Source organism: Chrysoperla carnea, chromosome 4 (genome assembly GCF_905475395.1).
Source record: "Chrysoperla carnea chromosome 4, inChrCarn1.1, whole genome shotgun sequence".
In the NCBI taxonomy this organism is placed as follows: domain Eukaryota; kingdom Metazoa; phylum Arthropoda; class Insecta; order Neuroptera; family Chrysopidae; genus Chrysoperla; species Chrysoperla carnea.
In genome coordinates, this window is record NC_058340.1 from 28,429,848 (window position 1) to 28,447,341 (window position 17,494).

At 28.7% G+C, this 17,494-nt stretch overlaps 1 protein-coding gene across 1 annotated transcript in view; it reads right to left on the reverse strand.

Moving 5' to 3' along the window:
* Positions 1–540: 540 nt before the first annotated feature.
* Positions 541–17,494, reverse strand: part of LOC123298650 — a 102,815-nt gene continuing 85,861 nt past the window's right edge. The window contains exon 4 of the mRNA XM_044880742.1: positions 541–673. Coding sequence (XP_044736677.1) covers positions 541–673 — 133 coding nt within the window. The remainder of the gene's footprint in view (positions 674–17,494) is intronic.

Genomic DNA, 17,494 nt, shown 5'->3' on the forward strand with positions numbered 1-17,494 from the left:
TTATCTATCACGGTAATAAATTATTTCCGTAACCTTTTTACCATATTATGAACAAGAGATCACACACTTAAAATAGTGTCGGAAAATTTGGAAACATCCCATAAGATATAGAGGTAAAAAATCATGTCCAATTTGTTTCAAAAAAATAAATTTTCAATACTTTTTTATGCATAAGTACATTCTAGTACTGAATGAGTGGTGTAGCAAGCTGGTTGCTGCTTATTACTAACAAAAAGCTATAAGCATATAATAATAATGTGTAGACATGTGTCATATGCAGATACATTATAGATAGTATAGTAAAAATATACTATGTTATACCTAAAAAGTGTGTCAGTAAATATACGAGCAATATTTGTACTTGACAGTTTCAAAAATACAACAACACAGCAACAACTATACACATAGAACAGCCAAATACTCAATATAATACTTTTTTTTTTCAATATGCATAAATATTAAATGCATATATGTTATTTGAACAGGGTGTAACCTAAGTAAGGATGGAGAAGGAAAAATTGAAAAGATCATTCCGCAGTGCTAATCTTCCCTCCAAACTTCGATACCTTTTTCTGCAAACATTTTCAGTGGTTCACTAGGTTCATAAGAATTTGGAGTCCTGGTCCCGGGATTAGGAATATAAGTGATAGCTATCGCAAAACTGATATCGCGGCTAAAAAATATGACAAAAAATTAGTGGGTTTCTACAAAAATTCCAATGTGATCGGAACAAATTTACCTGTGTTATCAAAAAAATCGATTTTTTTATCTTTATGACGTCATGGGAATGAAAAAAATTTAATTGCTCTTTCACATTAAAATATTATCCAATTTGGATAAGCCAAGTATGTTATCCTACTAAATTTGTGTCATATTTTTCAAATTAGCGATCAAAATTAACCTAGCTCTAATATGTTTCAAAAATATGGAGTCCTGTGTTATCAAAAATCAATTTTTTTAAATTTATGACTTTATGTAAATTAATGGCCGCCTTTGACGTGATTCTTTACTAACTTTTTGTTTTACGTATAAAACATACGTTTTGTTTTGCGCATCTAACATATTTCTTATGTGCCGGTGGCGGGTGTCTCCTTTGCCACGCACTAGTTACGGACCTGCAAATAACCACTGCAACCTAGGCTTACCTGTGTTTCCACGTTATCGTTTCACACGTTTCATTATGAAATTGAATGTAATGTATCCGATGAAATGGATATACTCTCTGTATGCGTGGTATAATATATAATGTTTGATATGTATGTTGTTTGGATTGTTGTATTTGTTTTTTGGTTGTGTTACATCACAGTAAAACAACAATAATTTATATGCTGAAATCACTAACTCACATGACTTGCATATTTGTATCAATCAATTGGGGGTATTCAATTGTAATAAGGCGGAGGGTGAGTGGATTGAAATATTCTATAATTGCAATACTCAACGTTAAAGTGTCAAGTCTACAATAAGCTACAATAGCCCTTAACAAAAGAAGGGAAAAATAAATGTATTTTGTTGCACTTAGGTTAATAAACTGAATTTTATTATACTACATTTTGCTGCCATTGTCTCATTTACTTAATATTGGCAATCTATTTTTGGAATTGGCGGAGAGATGAAGTGTATACAGGGTTATTCATTCTATGAAAACGTATACAGTCTGCTGTTAATATAAAACACAGCGTTATATATTCCGCGTCGTTTCACTTGAATAACTCTGTATATTAAATTTATGGAAAATGTCTCACTGAGAAACAATGCCCCTTTGGCCAGCCACATCTTTTATTTTATACCCTGTTTTTCATTACTATTATACTCCGAGAGATGAAAAAACATCCCTCGCATGCACCGTAAAGAAATTATTCTTCAATTGCAAAAAATGGAAAATAGCTTTTAAATTATTCTGAAAGGGAATATATAAATAAATCTGATATGGATACAAAATAACTTCCTTGTCAGAAACTTGTTACAAAAAGATTCGGGGATAGCCAAGTAGATATTTCTATTGAAATTTCAAGTTCGAAAATTTTTCGATATCGTTCTAAGAAATTATCGAGCTATGTATTCTCATGCGTCTGCACGGATGTACATCAAAAATTTGACATTCAATTTATTCGTGGTTACAATATTTTTAATATACTTCTTATAAGAAGGTAAAAACATGAAAAAAACAAAACAGAATCGTTAGGTTTCCCTTGTAACTTTTATAGTATTGCGCAAACCTGGCGGGTATTGAAGTACTTAGTTTTATCAAGGCAAATTTCAGTCAGTTAATATTTTAAGAAATTAGATAAAGACATTATTTTATGGAATAATATATTTCTAGTATAGGTTGGTTATATTGATCACAATCGCTTTAAACAGATTATTTTTTTGATAACGATTGGCCGTGTCAGATTACAGATTTTTTAGCCTTCAATTTGTGCAACGTGATGTGAAATCGGTTTGGTACTAAAATACAGTGAATGATATTAAAATATCAATAATTGAATTTTTTAAAGTCAATATCACATTAGTTATGCAAGTCAAAGTGAAAAAAAAACTATTTAATTTTTAATAATAAAATTACATCAATCATGAATAGGATTGAATTAAAACTATTCAATTTAATTAATAGTTCAATTAAAAATTCGAATGATATTGACACATTATATTTTGTTTTATAATATTTCAATTCATCAATAAGCGAACCCAAATAGTTTTTTTTTGTAACCATATTTCAGAATGTTGTTTGTTACACTTTTTTTTTCAAGATTCCTGCTGTTTTACATTCAATATTTTGAATTTTTTTATCAGACCCGAGGAAAGAATAATTGTATGAAAAAAATTCGATATGTGCTTGATAAATAGGGTATTCCACTACTTTTGAAAAAGTACTTCAAAATGTTGATTTTGCTAATAAAAAGTCACCAAAAATTTATTTCGGAAAAATACACACGCTTGCCAAAAACTTAAATTAAATTTTAAACCTTTTTTAAACTGTCAAAAACGCGGGCATCCAATTTGATGACGTAATATGGGTATCACTATACGAAATGACACAAATAATTTTGACAAATATATTCATAGACATCTGATTATAATATAAATATAAATACTTATCTATGTATATATTATACCCAACTGTCTACACTGAACTAACTGATGGTCTGTGACTCATACCGCTATGACATCACAGCAGGGCTTACCCGCGTTTTTAATCACGTGATATACAGTTTAAAAATTACGATTTTCAATTTTAATATTTTAAAAGAAAAAAGTGCTTTTATGACTCGAAATCAGAACATTTAAATATATTTTTACATAAAATTTAACTTTTTTCAAATTTCATGATTTATTTTTGACTAACGATAATACCCTATTACACAATTAGTGTCTTTCTTCTCAATATTTTCTTTCACTTAAAAAATAAAATCAAGAAGAATAGTTAAAAAAATAGAAAAGTTCGATTTCCGCCGTCGCAACAAAATTAATTTAATTAATAGTTGTGATGGGCTGGTGTAGTGCATGGTATATGCACGAAGGAGGTGCACTCAGCCTTTGAAATTGAGGAGCTGATAAATGAAATTATCTGCGAAAAGGTGGTTAAACACATATACGGTATCAAAATGGGCTCTATAGCTTAGGTGTGTCCTTCGTGGATAGCCAATATAATCTAACCTAACCTAACCTACGATGTTTTAAGTTTTCTCTGATATATTGTCTGAAAGAAAGTAATATCTCGACGAATTATGTAATTAGACTGTAATGCCTTTTTTCTCAAGAACAATTTGTGTACTTCGAAGTGAAATTTTTTATAGCTGTTTTGATATGTGTTTTCTTCATCTATTGTTAACAACTACAGCTTCTAGAACCCATTTTTAAGAATGCGTATCATTTAGCTAATGTTTTTTGGGTATTTTTTAAGTATGAATCGGTCTTTAAATTAAAGTTGATACTGATTACAGATAAGTGGAATATTTTATTAGAAGGAAATGTTTTTAATTGAAATAAAAACCACTATAGTGGATTCAATCGTATTATTTTACGGTATTTATTCCAATAAATTAACGTAATTAAAAAGTTACTAGTATGCGTCTATACAACAAATCAACTATATACATACATATATTTGGAATTAATAAAGTCGTAAACACAATATGTATAACAAATTTTTTTTTGGTACGTAAATAACATTTGAACAATTTAATTTACAGCTCAAAAAAATGCTACGAATATATATTGTTAATTAAATAGCATCCATATGTTTTGATAAAATGTAAAATATTTGAAACATATACACAAAATATAATCATAAAATGGTATTCACATAATATAATACGTGTAAATATTATGGGCACAAAAAACAATTTTATAAAGATCTATTTACACGGTAACAAGCATCCAAGCATCTTACTCAACTGTTGATCCTAGGTTTAAGTTGTTTAAGGTTTAAGAAAAACCTTCGTTATCAATTATCCTTCCTTCTTATAAAGTTTAACACTTTATATTAAGATCAATTAGAAGTATTTTATTAGTTTTATACGTAGTTGTGGTATGCCTTAGGTTGTGGTTTCGATTTCAGTCACCGCAATAGGAGTTATTTTTAACCCCCGAACTAAAAAATGGGGTGTTATAAGTTTGACCGCTATGTGTGTGTGTTGTGTATTTGTCTCTCTGTGGCATCGTAGCGCCGGAACGGATGAACCGAATTTAATTTTTTTGGTTATTTAACAAAGAGTGTTAAATTAGTTATGTTTCAAGTGCGAGATAAGTTTTCCGTACCCGAAAAGACTAAAAAATTGGACGATGATCTTCAAAATCGATTCAGTTTGGAAAAGACATGACATATAATTTAAACATATAAATAATTACTATGGAAATGAATGGTCAAATAAACTTGGCTCAATACATTTCGAAAAGTGAAATGGTAAAAATAATTAGGTAATTCGAAACAATAATTCAAAAGAACAAAGTCAAGTCAAATATTTCAATTTCAATGAAAAAATTTCCAAAAATTTGTCACAAGAAATGATAGCTCTCTAAGTCTCCTCTTCATCTTATCTGATGTCTTTGACCAACACTTTGATATTGATTTAAGAAGGAGTGTTATAAGTTTAAAGTGTTTATGCGTGCGTCTGTGTGTTTCTCAGTGGCACCGTAGTCCTTAAAAAGCCCATCTGTCGGGGTTTTTTTTGTAAATATCACTTGTAAGTAATTGTGATGTGCTTACATAGAACATGGCATATTCATATAGAAAGAGTAGATTAAATAACGCCGTAGGTATCACAATCGGCTGTACGGTCTGATTGTGTCGCTTTTGAAAATTTAATGTATTAATGGAATGAGACAGAATTAAAACGTTAACATGTAAATACTTACAAAATTCATAAAATACCTTATATGTATATATTATTTAACATAGAAATATAATAGAGTAGTTTTCTGTGTCTAATGTCTTTAAACTGTTGTTCTATTCGTTCTATTCTGATACATAGATAATATAAATTATATTCTTACTTATTATTTTGTATTGTCTAGAATAAAATATGTCTGTTTATTTAGCTCCTCCGCCTTTCCCTTCATTCATTAAGAATGTAATTATATAATGTATCTTAAAAACTGCCTTGGAATTATAATAATTCCATTTTAATGAAAATAATTTAAAAATATGCCAAAATTCATCTTAATCTAAACACGTTGCTTGGCTAGTGATGTTTTTATAACAGGTAAATATATCTTAAGTAATACTTAATTCAAGAATATGATTGCTTAAAAATTAAATAAATTCTAGTAAATATTTTCTTGAACCAATAACAGTCAACATAGCAAGAAAATTTATTTTGAATAACACTTAATGCAAGATTTTCTTTAAAGCTAGAAGCCACAAAAATTTCTTTCTTGAAACCAAGAAAATTCTGCCCAAATCACTCTGACAAACGAAGAAATATATTAAATATATCATAGTATTTAAGATTTTTGTCCTGTTGCGTAAAAGAAGGGGCCAATTTAATAAAGATTCTTCTATATTGTCATTCCATTCTCTTAAGTCTAATGCATAGTCATCATTACAAGATAATATTATTTCTGTTATGCTACTTATTATTAAGCTTTCTATTACATATATAAAATGAATTTAAGTAGCTCACATTAATAATATGTCAGCTACCGTATGCTCTTTTCTTATAAAATCAGTCTCATTTAGAAAGGAAATGATATGTCTTTTACAAAGAATTAAAATAGTAGAATATCAAAGTTATCATTATTATTATAGATTGAGAGCCGACAGTAAAATTAGGTGAGTATAACCGACCCTCTTGAAGTGTGGTTAAAAGAGACACTTTTTCAGTTATATGCGACCCAGAAGAATTTTTATTGTACTTGAAGGATTTACAAACTTGCCCAGTCAAAATCAAGCCGAAAAATATTAAAACCTTTGATAAAAGACTTTTGTCCACTAAAACTAAATCGGTTGAATAAACGTTTCTAATGATTAATCATAATATGTAGATAAGAAAACACAAAACTAATTTTAATAAAATTTAAGGATAATTAATATTTTTAAATAATAATTTTCATAAAACTATGCATCCGTTCAAGTGACAAAAAACATAATTCAGATATACTTTCATGGTACTACGTCACATCATATGAAAGACTATGTAAGCTTACAAATACTATCACGTATAACTTGCAAATACTGGTAAAGATTCATATACATAAATGATTAAGTTTATGACTGCATCGTATAGCATGCGCGATCCACGATGACCGTCTTAGTGTCAACAACAATAATAATTATAAAAGGTTTGCATATTGTTGGGCCTGATTTCGGCTAGACAAGCTAGTAAATCTTTCAAGTACAATAAAATTCTATCCAACGCACATAGGCTAGTCCGAGTCTCGTATAACCGAAAAAATGTCTTTTTTAACCACACTTCAACGATTTTTCCTGTATTAAGGCTGCTGGCTCTTGGGCTATTATGTTATTTATAATATTATACGACAATATACCACTGACTTAAAGACAATGCTACAATTCTAGGAAATATATTTTTCTAGATATTTTTCCTATTATTACATACTAATAATCGTATTCATGTGATTATCAAATAGTTTGAGTTTCCAGACGAAAATATTTGAGCCGTAAATTGTGTTGTCAATGTTGGTTGTAAATTCTTGAGCCAAAATTTATAATTAAAAACAAAAATACAAAATTAAAAAATTCTTTTATATTTTGCTTTATTGGAATGTGAACTCAGAAGAATGAAAACATGGATTTTTGGCTATTGGGAATCTCCTGATAGCAACAAAAATTTTTCATCTACTTTGGAAAGCTCTAGAGACAATTTTAAGTACACTACCATTTATTTTTCTCTTATAAAACTTAATAAAACATTAATAAAACATTGTCCTTAACATACAATAAAAAAGAATCTTAAGAAAGTTCATGTTATGATAAAAGTTTACATCAAAATTTGTTTTAAAAAGAAAATGTTCTAAACAATGTTTTGACATAGGCGTTAGGTATGAATACAACATCTCTTGACACTTAAAAACCCTTTTCACAGTTTGTTTGATAGGTAGATAGAACTGATGTAGACGTATACACACACCTTTAATACACTCACAAAAGTATCCCTTTGTTGTTGCAAGGTTTAGAGTCAGACGTAGTTATACATCTCATGAACATTATGGCTAGATTTGTGTTGTGGAATCATTCGGGACAACTGCAGTGTGCACTTTTACATTTCAAAACATACCATGCATAAATGAAATGTATCAAGGTATACTAGTCTCAAGTTTGTAACGCGTAAAAATATTGATGCTACAAACAAAATTTTGGTGTTCATAAAATCACCTAATTAGTCCATTTCCGGTTGTCTGTCCGTCTGTCCATCTGACTGTCCGTAAGCACAGTGAGACTAAGTTCGTAAATAAGCAACATAGGTCGATTGGGTCTTGGGTCCGTAGGAACGGGGCATTTTGTAAACCGTTCAAGATGAAACAAACGCCACAGTTTACCCGTGAGGGCCTAAATTATTTAAGATCATCATACTTACATGACGAAAAAAACAAACGATTACATAATCAACACTGTCTCTTCATGATATTTTAACAACTAACTCAGTCAATTGTTGGTTTTCACTTGTTTAAAGCAGGATTTTTTAGTTAGCTATTGTATGTATATATTATTATTATTATGTATTTAATAATGTATTTAGTTATAATGTTCTTACTGTTAATTCATCCACATTTAGGATAAATCAAAAATTGCTTCCAAAATCCCCGAAAGAATCCCTTCACGAATTGCTCCAAAAAATTATCTATCAAAAAATTCACATAGAAAAATCCCCCGTAAAAAATATATCCCCATACTATTTATATTCAAATTTTCATCAAAATCGTTGGGGTGCCAAAATAGTAATTAATGCTGATACTGATTCAGACAAAAACATTACTTCAATATTATTTCTTACATTTCTACAAAAATATGCTCATTATCCAAGAAACCACGACTTATGAGTATTGGATTCGAAAAGTGGCCGTGACAGGATTTGCTAAAATGCTATTATAGTGCTATTTCATACTACAAATATCATATCATATTACTAATCTAGTAATCCTAGATGGTTTACAGGATCCAGTTAAGTAGCCTTTTAGCGAAATATTTGAATAATGTCCTCAATGAATACTCATAAATTGTAAAGGTTTCGGGCGTATAGAAATTTGACCATCGTCTCTCAAATTCCCCGGACCATCAAATACTACGCTTGACCCTAGACCTGTATCCCTTAGTTGTTGTTAATGTTTACGAAATAAATATATTATTTTGAATTCATTATATTAGCAGAGAGAGATTCAATAAATTATGTATGAGTATAAATATTGCAGTAATGAATATGTAATTTATTTTGACGAATGAAAATTTATGTACCAAAATGATTGTAGAATATTTTGGATGAATTAAATATGTACATTTTTTTCCATTTTTTTATGGTAACTCTGTTAACAATTACGAATATTTTGTTTCCAATGGTCAAAATGCATTTGTTTTAATCGATGCCATCCGTAGCAGTCTAGTAGCAGCATAGAAATGCTTTTTGGTTTGAGTTTTAAATAATTTACCATAAAAATAATTTTCGTTGTGTATTGCTTTACCTCACAAAAAATTAATTGAAAAATAAAACAAGAAATGTTAAAGTGAAAGTTATAATCATGTATATCTATATATTTTCTCGGAGAAACACCGATTAGCCTTAAAAGGTTTTATAAATTTTGAAAAAAGCTTGCTAACTAGCAGCCATCTCAATTAAACAAGCCTTTAAATTAAAAAACTGATTCAACTATTTTTTAGATAATTGAATGGATAAGATGTGGAAATGAACAGAATGTCCATTAAAGTAGATTAAATAAATAAAAAATATTAATCACATAGTAAATATTTAAAAAAAAAAAAAAGAACTTAATTAACTGATTATGACGATTAAGGTAACATTTACCTTTTTGATTATCTTTAAGTGCTCAGTAAAATCAGTTATTTGGCTCAGTAGCGCTCACTCTCTCCCTTACATTGGACTGTGTTCAAAAAAGATCTAACGTAAACCGTAAGAGACTGATCGTTTAAAAAAAGCCCGTTACAACCATCCTCGACTAAAACGGCTTCCAAAAATACGACCGTGAAATATCTTGATCCATTTGGTAGTTATGATGCAGCATATATTTATAAAGAAAAGTTAAGGCCACAACCTAAAAGTTTTCTTTTTTCCTCATAAAATAATAGTTAAATATCGAAAACTTTTAGTATTAATGCTTTGTTGTTTCTACAATCTAGTAAGTAATCAAAAAGTGTTGTAATTGACAGTTTTCGAACTTTATATAGAGGTCGTATCTGGGTTTCTATATTAAATTTTACTACAAAAATGTTTTTAGTTAAACCGGATATATTATTAAAATGTCCAAAATTTTAATACAAATTTGTTTTTACAAAAATAAAATTTAGTTTTAATAGTCACAAAAAAATGTTATTTAAAAATTGTTGCAATTATTTAAATTTTTTAGTGCATATTCAAATTAAAAATAAACCATTTTTGTTAGCAGAGGATAACATAGAGGATAATTTTTTTCTATTGTAAAATTTAAATCCACTTCTTCCTTCCACATCCACAATCTCCAAACAGTATTCAAAAGTATATCTTATTTTCGTAATTATAGGAAATAGACATATCGCTTCTACAACAATTATTGTTTTAATGTAAAACAATTTTTCCAAATGGTAGAATTGCCTTTACTAGTACAATTTGAGTTCAACTGAAGCGCAAAAAAACTTTTTTTTCCCTTTGCCTGACACTTAGTATAAAGCCCAGAAAGAAGGTCAACCGATAATGAAGCCCTCTCTGTATCACATTAAGAATAATACAGTCACTGAAAAGATTATAATTTGGAAAATAAATTAAGTTTTAATTTTATTGACGGTTTTTCAAGGATCATTTTTAGGTTTAAATACAATTGAAAAACTTACAACAAATTAACATCCCGTTTAATATCGATAATTCGGTTGAAATAGAATCATCGTCAGTGAATAAATTTATGTCTACTATGTCTAAGTTTAATTGTTTATCAACTATAAAATTCATTATAAAATAATTACGACAAAATATGAGGTAAAAATTTCATTGTCCTTAATTAATTTAATATTAACGAAGAGCTAAAGTAAATCTAAAGGAAAAAATTTAATTTTTTAATATTATACGGAGTTTTTTTCTCTTTTAGACAAAGTTTTTCATTTCACGTACGGATAAAGGAGATTATCTTACATTAAAAGAACATCAACATAAAATAATATGAGGATAATTATAGAAGGTGTTTATTTTTCATGTTATATTATATACAATTTCATTATATAAACCATTATATTTTATAAAGATATTATTTTTATACAATGGCATTTAGTAAATTAAAAACATCGTTCAGTAATATAGTTTAGTTCGTGGAGGTAAGAATCGATTGAAAAAGGAAACAACATGGAGTTTTTTTTATTTTGACAATAAGCCAACCGTGCTACATGTGGATTACAGCAATCTCAGGCAGGGGATTTTAAGGGCGAAAAATCGACCGATTTTAAGCGGTACCCCTTTGAAAAAATCGAGAAAAAAAATTTTGTTTTGGAATTTGATGAAACTCGGTGGATGGGCTAATTTTGACCCAGAAAGTATAGAAATCAGGTTGATTTAATGATTGGATGCAGAGTTTCTGAGATATCGCAATATTTTGATCGATTTTAGTTCGTATCTCAAAAACTATTCGACCAGTCATCAAATTCGCTTTTTATAATCTATTTGAAAACTAAACTCTATAACTTTATTAGCAATCATTCTCTAGCCTACCTGTATTCTAATAAAATACCTACAATGTAAAATATATGCTATCCAGTAACTAACCGTATCTGCCGAGAACCTACAGATTGTTTTAAGGTACGTTGCCCGTTAGGTACTACATCACCCTACCACTAATTAGTAATTTCATTTTCAGGTTATGCATATAATAATATATGGCTTCAACTCTTTTGTTACATAATCGTATACGTTAATTACTAACAGGTGTGTAGTAAACAATATTTTATGTTATTGTTGAACGATTTCATAGTCTATTCTATTTTTCATATAATAGCTGGCAGGTTACAGGCTACCTACGTGTATGTATGAATGCACGTAGGCTTGTGTTTATAAACACGTACGCCTAAAGTCATATAATGAATATGCACAGGTGCATTTATTTACGCTCAATTTGATTTATAAAACTTGTACAAAAAAATATGTTCTGTTTTTGTATTGGTCATCAAAAAGCGCTTATTTAGAATTGAAAACACAAAAGCTTATATTATTTATTGAAACATTTTTAAAACGAAAAATAACAAGAAGTGGATAGAGTCTGGTCCACACAAATAACTTCCCACCATAATAAAATGTAATAAAAAAATTTAATAAAAATTAAACTAGACTGGATCATGTTGCCGTTAATACTCTTCTTTCGGCACTCCAACGAAGGCAATATAATTTTTTGTTCACACACACACACTCACACACACACACACACACACACACACACACACACACACAAATACCTCTTCTCTAAATTAGTGTTAATGCCTTGCCCTAATCATGAATCGTAAAAATATGTTGATAATAGTATGAGACTATCCAGCCTACTTTAACGATCAATTTTATTGTTAACACCCATCAATTTCAGTTGTTAACACCCTTTTTTGCGTCATAAGTATTTCATACATTGTCCAAGAAACGACAGTGATTAAAGGACAGAATTACCAAAAAAAGGCATCATATATTTCAATTCCAGTGAAAGAGGAAAAAAAATACTTTGATAAGTGGTTAAAAAAGTAACAAGATAGTCAGTCTGATGTGACTGTCGACGAAAGTGAAACTTTATTATAGCATGAATAATTAAAATTTTATAATTTGTTAATTGAAATTATTTTCGTGTGTATAAGAAACTATTATTAATAATAAAAAAACGTCATCTATGAACAGTAATCAGAAGTTACCAAAGATCAGAAACACTTATTTAAAATTTCAGTGTATTGCTTTAATTATTATTATACAGGTGTCGTTCTTTCGATTGAAAAAAGTTGTAATTTCCTAGGATCCGGTGTTATATCTGTAGCTATATCATAGCATGTTGATAACGCGAAATAATATTTAACCCCAACAAATACATATATAACAACATATCGTCAAAAATATAAAATATTTGACACTAATTTATAGGATTATTGATGATCCATGGGGACTTTTGATAGCAATATCTAGAAAATAGTGCTGCAATATGAGTAAATTTAATTTAAGTGCCATTTCCATAATATTAGTGCAGTGTTTTTTAATCCACCTTCAAAACTTCATTAAATTTGCTTGAAAGGAAAAAAAAAATGTAAATTTTTTTTTTGCTAGAAATATGATTTTTTTATAATTTAGTATTGATATATAGTAAATAATATGTTAGAATCAATATATCAATTTTAAATTTATTTGCTAATATATATTCGCATAATAAATTACAACACCACCTGTATATTTCAATATAATTTTTTATCGAAATATACACACCAAAAAAAAAAACTATGCATATTTAATTTATTGTGACTTGGAAATATGCTTTAAAAAAAATAAATAAATTAATTAAAAATATTGAAAATACCAACCATGAAATACGAAAAAAAAAAAAATCTGAACAAAAAAATGGTTTTAATAAAAATCATAACAAAAATTTACAATATGAACTCAAGGTACACTACGAGGCGTTGAAGCCATAAGAAGAATAAGAGAGAGGTGGCATTACATAGCAATCGTAATTTCGCGATAAATATACAAACTAAATACAATTTTTGTATTATCTATGTCGTGGTGAATGTTTCTGCCGTTATATAACACATCTGTTCTCCAAATAATCAAAAGCTTGTTTAATTTTGACAATATTATGATTTATTGTTTTTATGTAATTGATTATTCTTTGTAATGAATAAGAAGTTCTTTTTCAAAACTCATTAAATAATTTTTATTAAATTTTGTTCGTAGTTTTCTATTCTTTAGATCCAACTTCAAGACAATAATTTACAATGATTGGATTATAAAATATCAAAAGATTTTCGTTGAAAAACATCTAATGAGAATTTCAAACACCATCACCTTTGTTATTTTGATAACATTAATGTCTAAACAATGAAAATTTGATGTTTCTTATACAAAAATCACTTTGATATTACAAAATTTGTGTATTAATTTAAATATACGGTTTGTAAATATGAATAATGTTGAAATTATGGTGTTACAGAAAATTTCTGATACTCTCAAAATTCTACACATGTGGGTGTAAAGGGTGTCTCCAGCGAACTCGTTATAATAATATAATGCAGCAAAGTTGGTATCATTTGTTAATTTTAATGATTTCAGAACTTTTAAAGGGTGTGCCAAATTGAGTACATTAGTGCATTTAGTATGTATCTTATCTTTTTTTGATATTCGGTTTAAGGTCTTAATAAGAGACTGGCAAACGATTCTTTCAACTTCAAATATGCATTTTCTAGAGTGCAATGAGAACAGCATTGGATTCGTACAAAGTTGGCTAAAAAAATGATGAATCAAATGGGTTATGCTTTTCAACTGGATATGTCTATATCAAAAAATCTAGAGAATGTGTAAAAATCTATCTAAAAGATTGAGACAATTTTGTAGTTTATAAAAATACCATAAAAAGATAAAGTTGTCGATGATATAAAAACAAAATTTTTATTTAATTATGAGTTCATCGAAGATCCATCATTTGATGAACAGAGACGACTGTAGTTAGAGTATTGGTGATTGAAGAGAGGCATCAATATTACCAAATTTATAAGGAGCACTTGCACACAATATATTATATATTTTTGTAGTTGCGTGGTATTTTAAAGCTAAAAATAACACATTATTTGACTACTAAGCATGTATTTGGTTTATATGTATGTTCCGTGCAATAAACTAAAAAAGTATTTTTACATTACTGCAGGGAAACCAAACACCTTAAATGAAATTTATCCTGAATAAGTATTTTAAGTCTAAACGAATCTGACATATTCTTTAGAAGCACTCTTTACAGTAAACGTTATTATAAAAATTGATGAGAGTGTTTAAAATTATTAACATTCCTTTTTGACTCAACATCTTAATATTTACAAAATAATTATACAAACAACCTTTATATAATAGGGTCATGTAGAACTGAGTAAATAAATATTAAGTAATTTAATTATATAGAGGAGAAAATATTGGGTTAGTATCCAATTCTATAACAAATAAAATGTTTTATAAGAAAATTTTATACAGGTTACAGGTTACATACATATGATAGAAAAATTGACTTTTATTATAATAAAGGAAACATACCACTTTTGAGAGGTATGTTAGCGAGGTAGAGGTGTTTGTAAAAACAAGTCTCAACATAAACAGCAGTACCACAGCACTACACTTTGTGACATTCGTACGCCGTAACTATTGAATTTATTAAAAAAATGGTTAAGCCAAAAATTGTAGGAAATTTTCTCTAGTTTAATTTTGTATGTATATATTTTTTGTATGACTGGGAAAGAAGATATCATCAAAAAAACTGCTTTTCGACGCTATTTTTTCAACGTGGCTCTGCAATCGGCAAAGATATGATGGAGCAAAGTGGAAATTCGAGAAAAGCACCTCAAAATCTATAAAATCACTCATTTTCAAAGCTCCCGGAAAACTTCTGAGGTAGCCCCTTTTTTTTAACCAAATGACTATAGTAAAAACAATTTTTTTAATAAAATGGTCATTGTGAAATTTAATGACCACGAAACGAAATGCTGTACCTACGATTTGGAACAAAACTAACATAATTTTTCAACTATAAAAATATAGAAATAATAATTGTAATGGTATTTTTATCATCATACCTGTAACTTAATCATCTTCAAAAAAGTGTGGGTTGTGAAAGAAACATTACAAAAATAAATATTCAAATCAACAAAGAAAAAAGTGAACTAGAAAAAATAATAATTTTCTCAAAGTGCGTCCCACATTTGTTTATGATACCACCATTCAAGTATTTTTTTTGTTATATCTCTTCTAAGTAAAATACCCTTAATCTAGCTTATGCTTTAACAATCAATTTTATTTTATTTTTATACCATATGTATATGAAATATATAAAGTTTGTAACGCTTAAAAATACTGATGCTATAAACATAATTTTGGTATAGGTGCTCACAAAATCACCTAATTACTCCATTTCCGGTTGCCTGTCCGTCTGTCATCACGATTACTCAAAAACGAAAAGAAATATCTAGCTGAAACTTTTATAGCGTGTAGAGGACGTAAAAAGCTAGGTCAAGTTCGTAAATGAGAAACATAGGTCAATTGGGTCTTCGGTCCGTAGGACCCATCTTGTAAACCTTTTGAGATAGAAAAAAAGTTTAAATATAAAAAATGTTCCTTATAAACAATAAACAACTTTCGTTTCACTGTATAACCGTGAGAGAGTAAATTATGCGCAAATTATATGGATATATCAGTTATATGTGTGGCATGTATGTATGTGTAATGTGACAGTGTAATCAACATGGTCTATACATGGTATTTCAACAATTAACTCAGCCACTATTTGTTCTCACTTGTCCATAATGCCTTAAGGCAAGGAATATTAGTTAAAATACTATGCTTGTATGAAAATTAATTGTGTTTAGCGCCACCTACCGCACACATTTTTTGTTTGACAACATTGCACCAATGACATTAATTGTAGATAACAATGTCACCTACGTTTTTTTTCGAATACATTTTTCTTTAGAATGCATAGTTTTCGAGAAAAATGCGTTTCAAATCTTTTTTGAGTTTTTTCAAAAACCCACACAGGTAGCAGGTGGCCATGCCCAAGTAAGCTTTTTTACATCATTTTCTAACCACTCACCAACTTTCAGCACGAGGGTTTTTTTTGTTCCATTTTCATTTATTTTTCGACACATTGACTATATTAATATATGTTGTTATCTACAAACATTGCATGAAAATGATGTTATATTGTAAATAAATTACGAACAAAATAATGAATAATATTTTGAATAAACGTGCTATACAAGCATTTAAATTCGTACACGGAGATTAAAAAATGATTTTCCTTTTACATGATCGGTAACATCTCCTTTCTAATAAAAAATAAAATATGTTTATTTACGTAGTTGAAAGGTCTCTGATTTCATTCGTGCTTGCAAATCTAGTCTTGTATGCAATAAGCAATTCATCGCCCTTCTTGTATGATACCCTGTATTTCTACGTTTTTCTAGCTTATGATGAGCACGATGAAAACCATTTTCGACTATCTTTTATTTGAGTTGGTATTTCAATCAGTAAAATTAAGTTTGAATATTTTCTGTTACGAGCTTAAAATCTTTGTTTTGTATAAGTTTTCAAGATCAAGACTAATAGATTACAGTAAGATAAAACTTTCTGATTAACAGGTCATAAACGACGAAGTATGTTGATAAGTCAAAACTAATAACAAAATTTTTGGTTTTAGGCTTCATTTTGGCTTCGCTATTTCGATTATGGGTTCTGTTAGAAAAGTTCACGTATTTTAGAATTCCACAGCAATCTGTTCCTTTGTTAGCTATATATAACAATGGAAAAGATCTCTTTTTAACCCACAGCAAAGAAGGATGTTTAAGGTTAAGCAAAATCTATAACACTCCGAGAAACGGACAAGCCTATTCTTATTTTTTGTTTGATTTATAGGTAGTTTGATCGAGAATTATCTATTCTATGTTTCCAGAGCAATCTTAAAGATTCGTTCCTGCTATCAAATAGAAGAGAGTGATGATCTTCAAATGGCTGAGCAGATTTTTTTGAAACATAGCTAGACCCTCGATAAAATTAACTTTCAAACAAACAAGCAAACAAAATCTAAATCAATTCTTCCAATTTGGGAGCTAGATGCCATACACGAAATC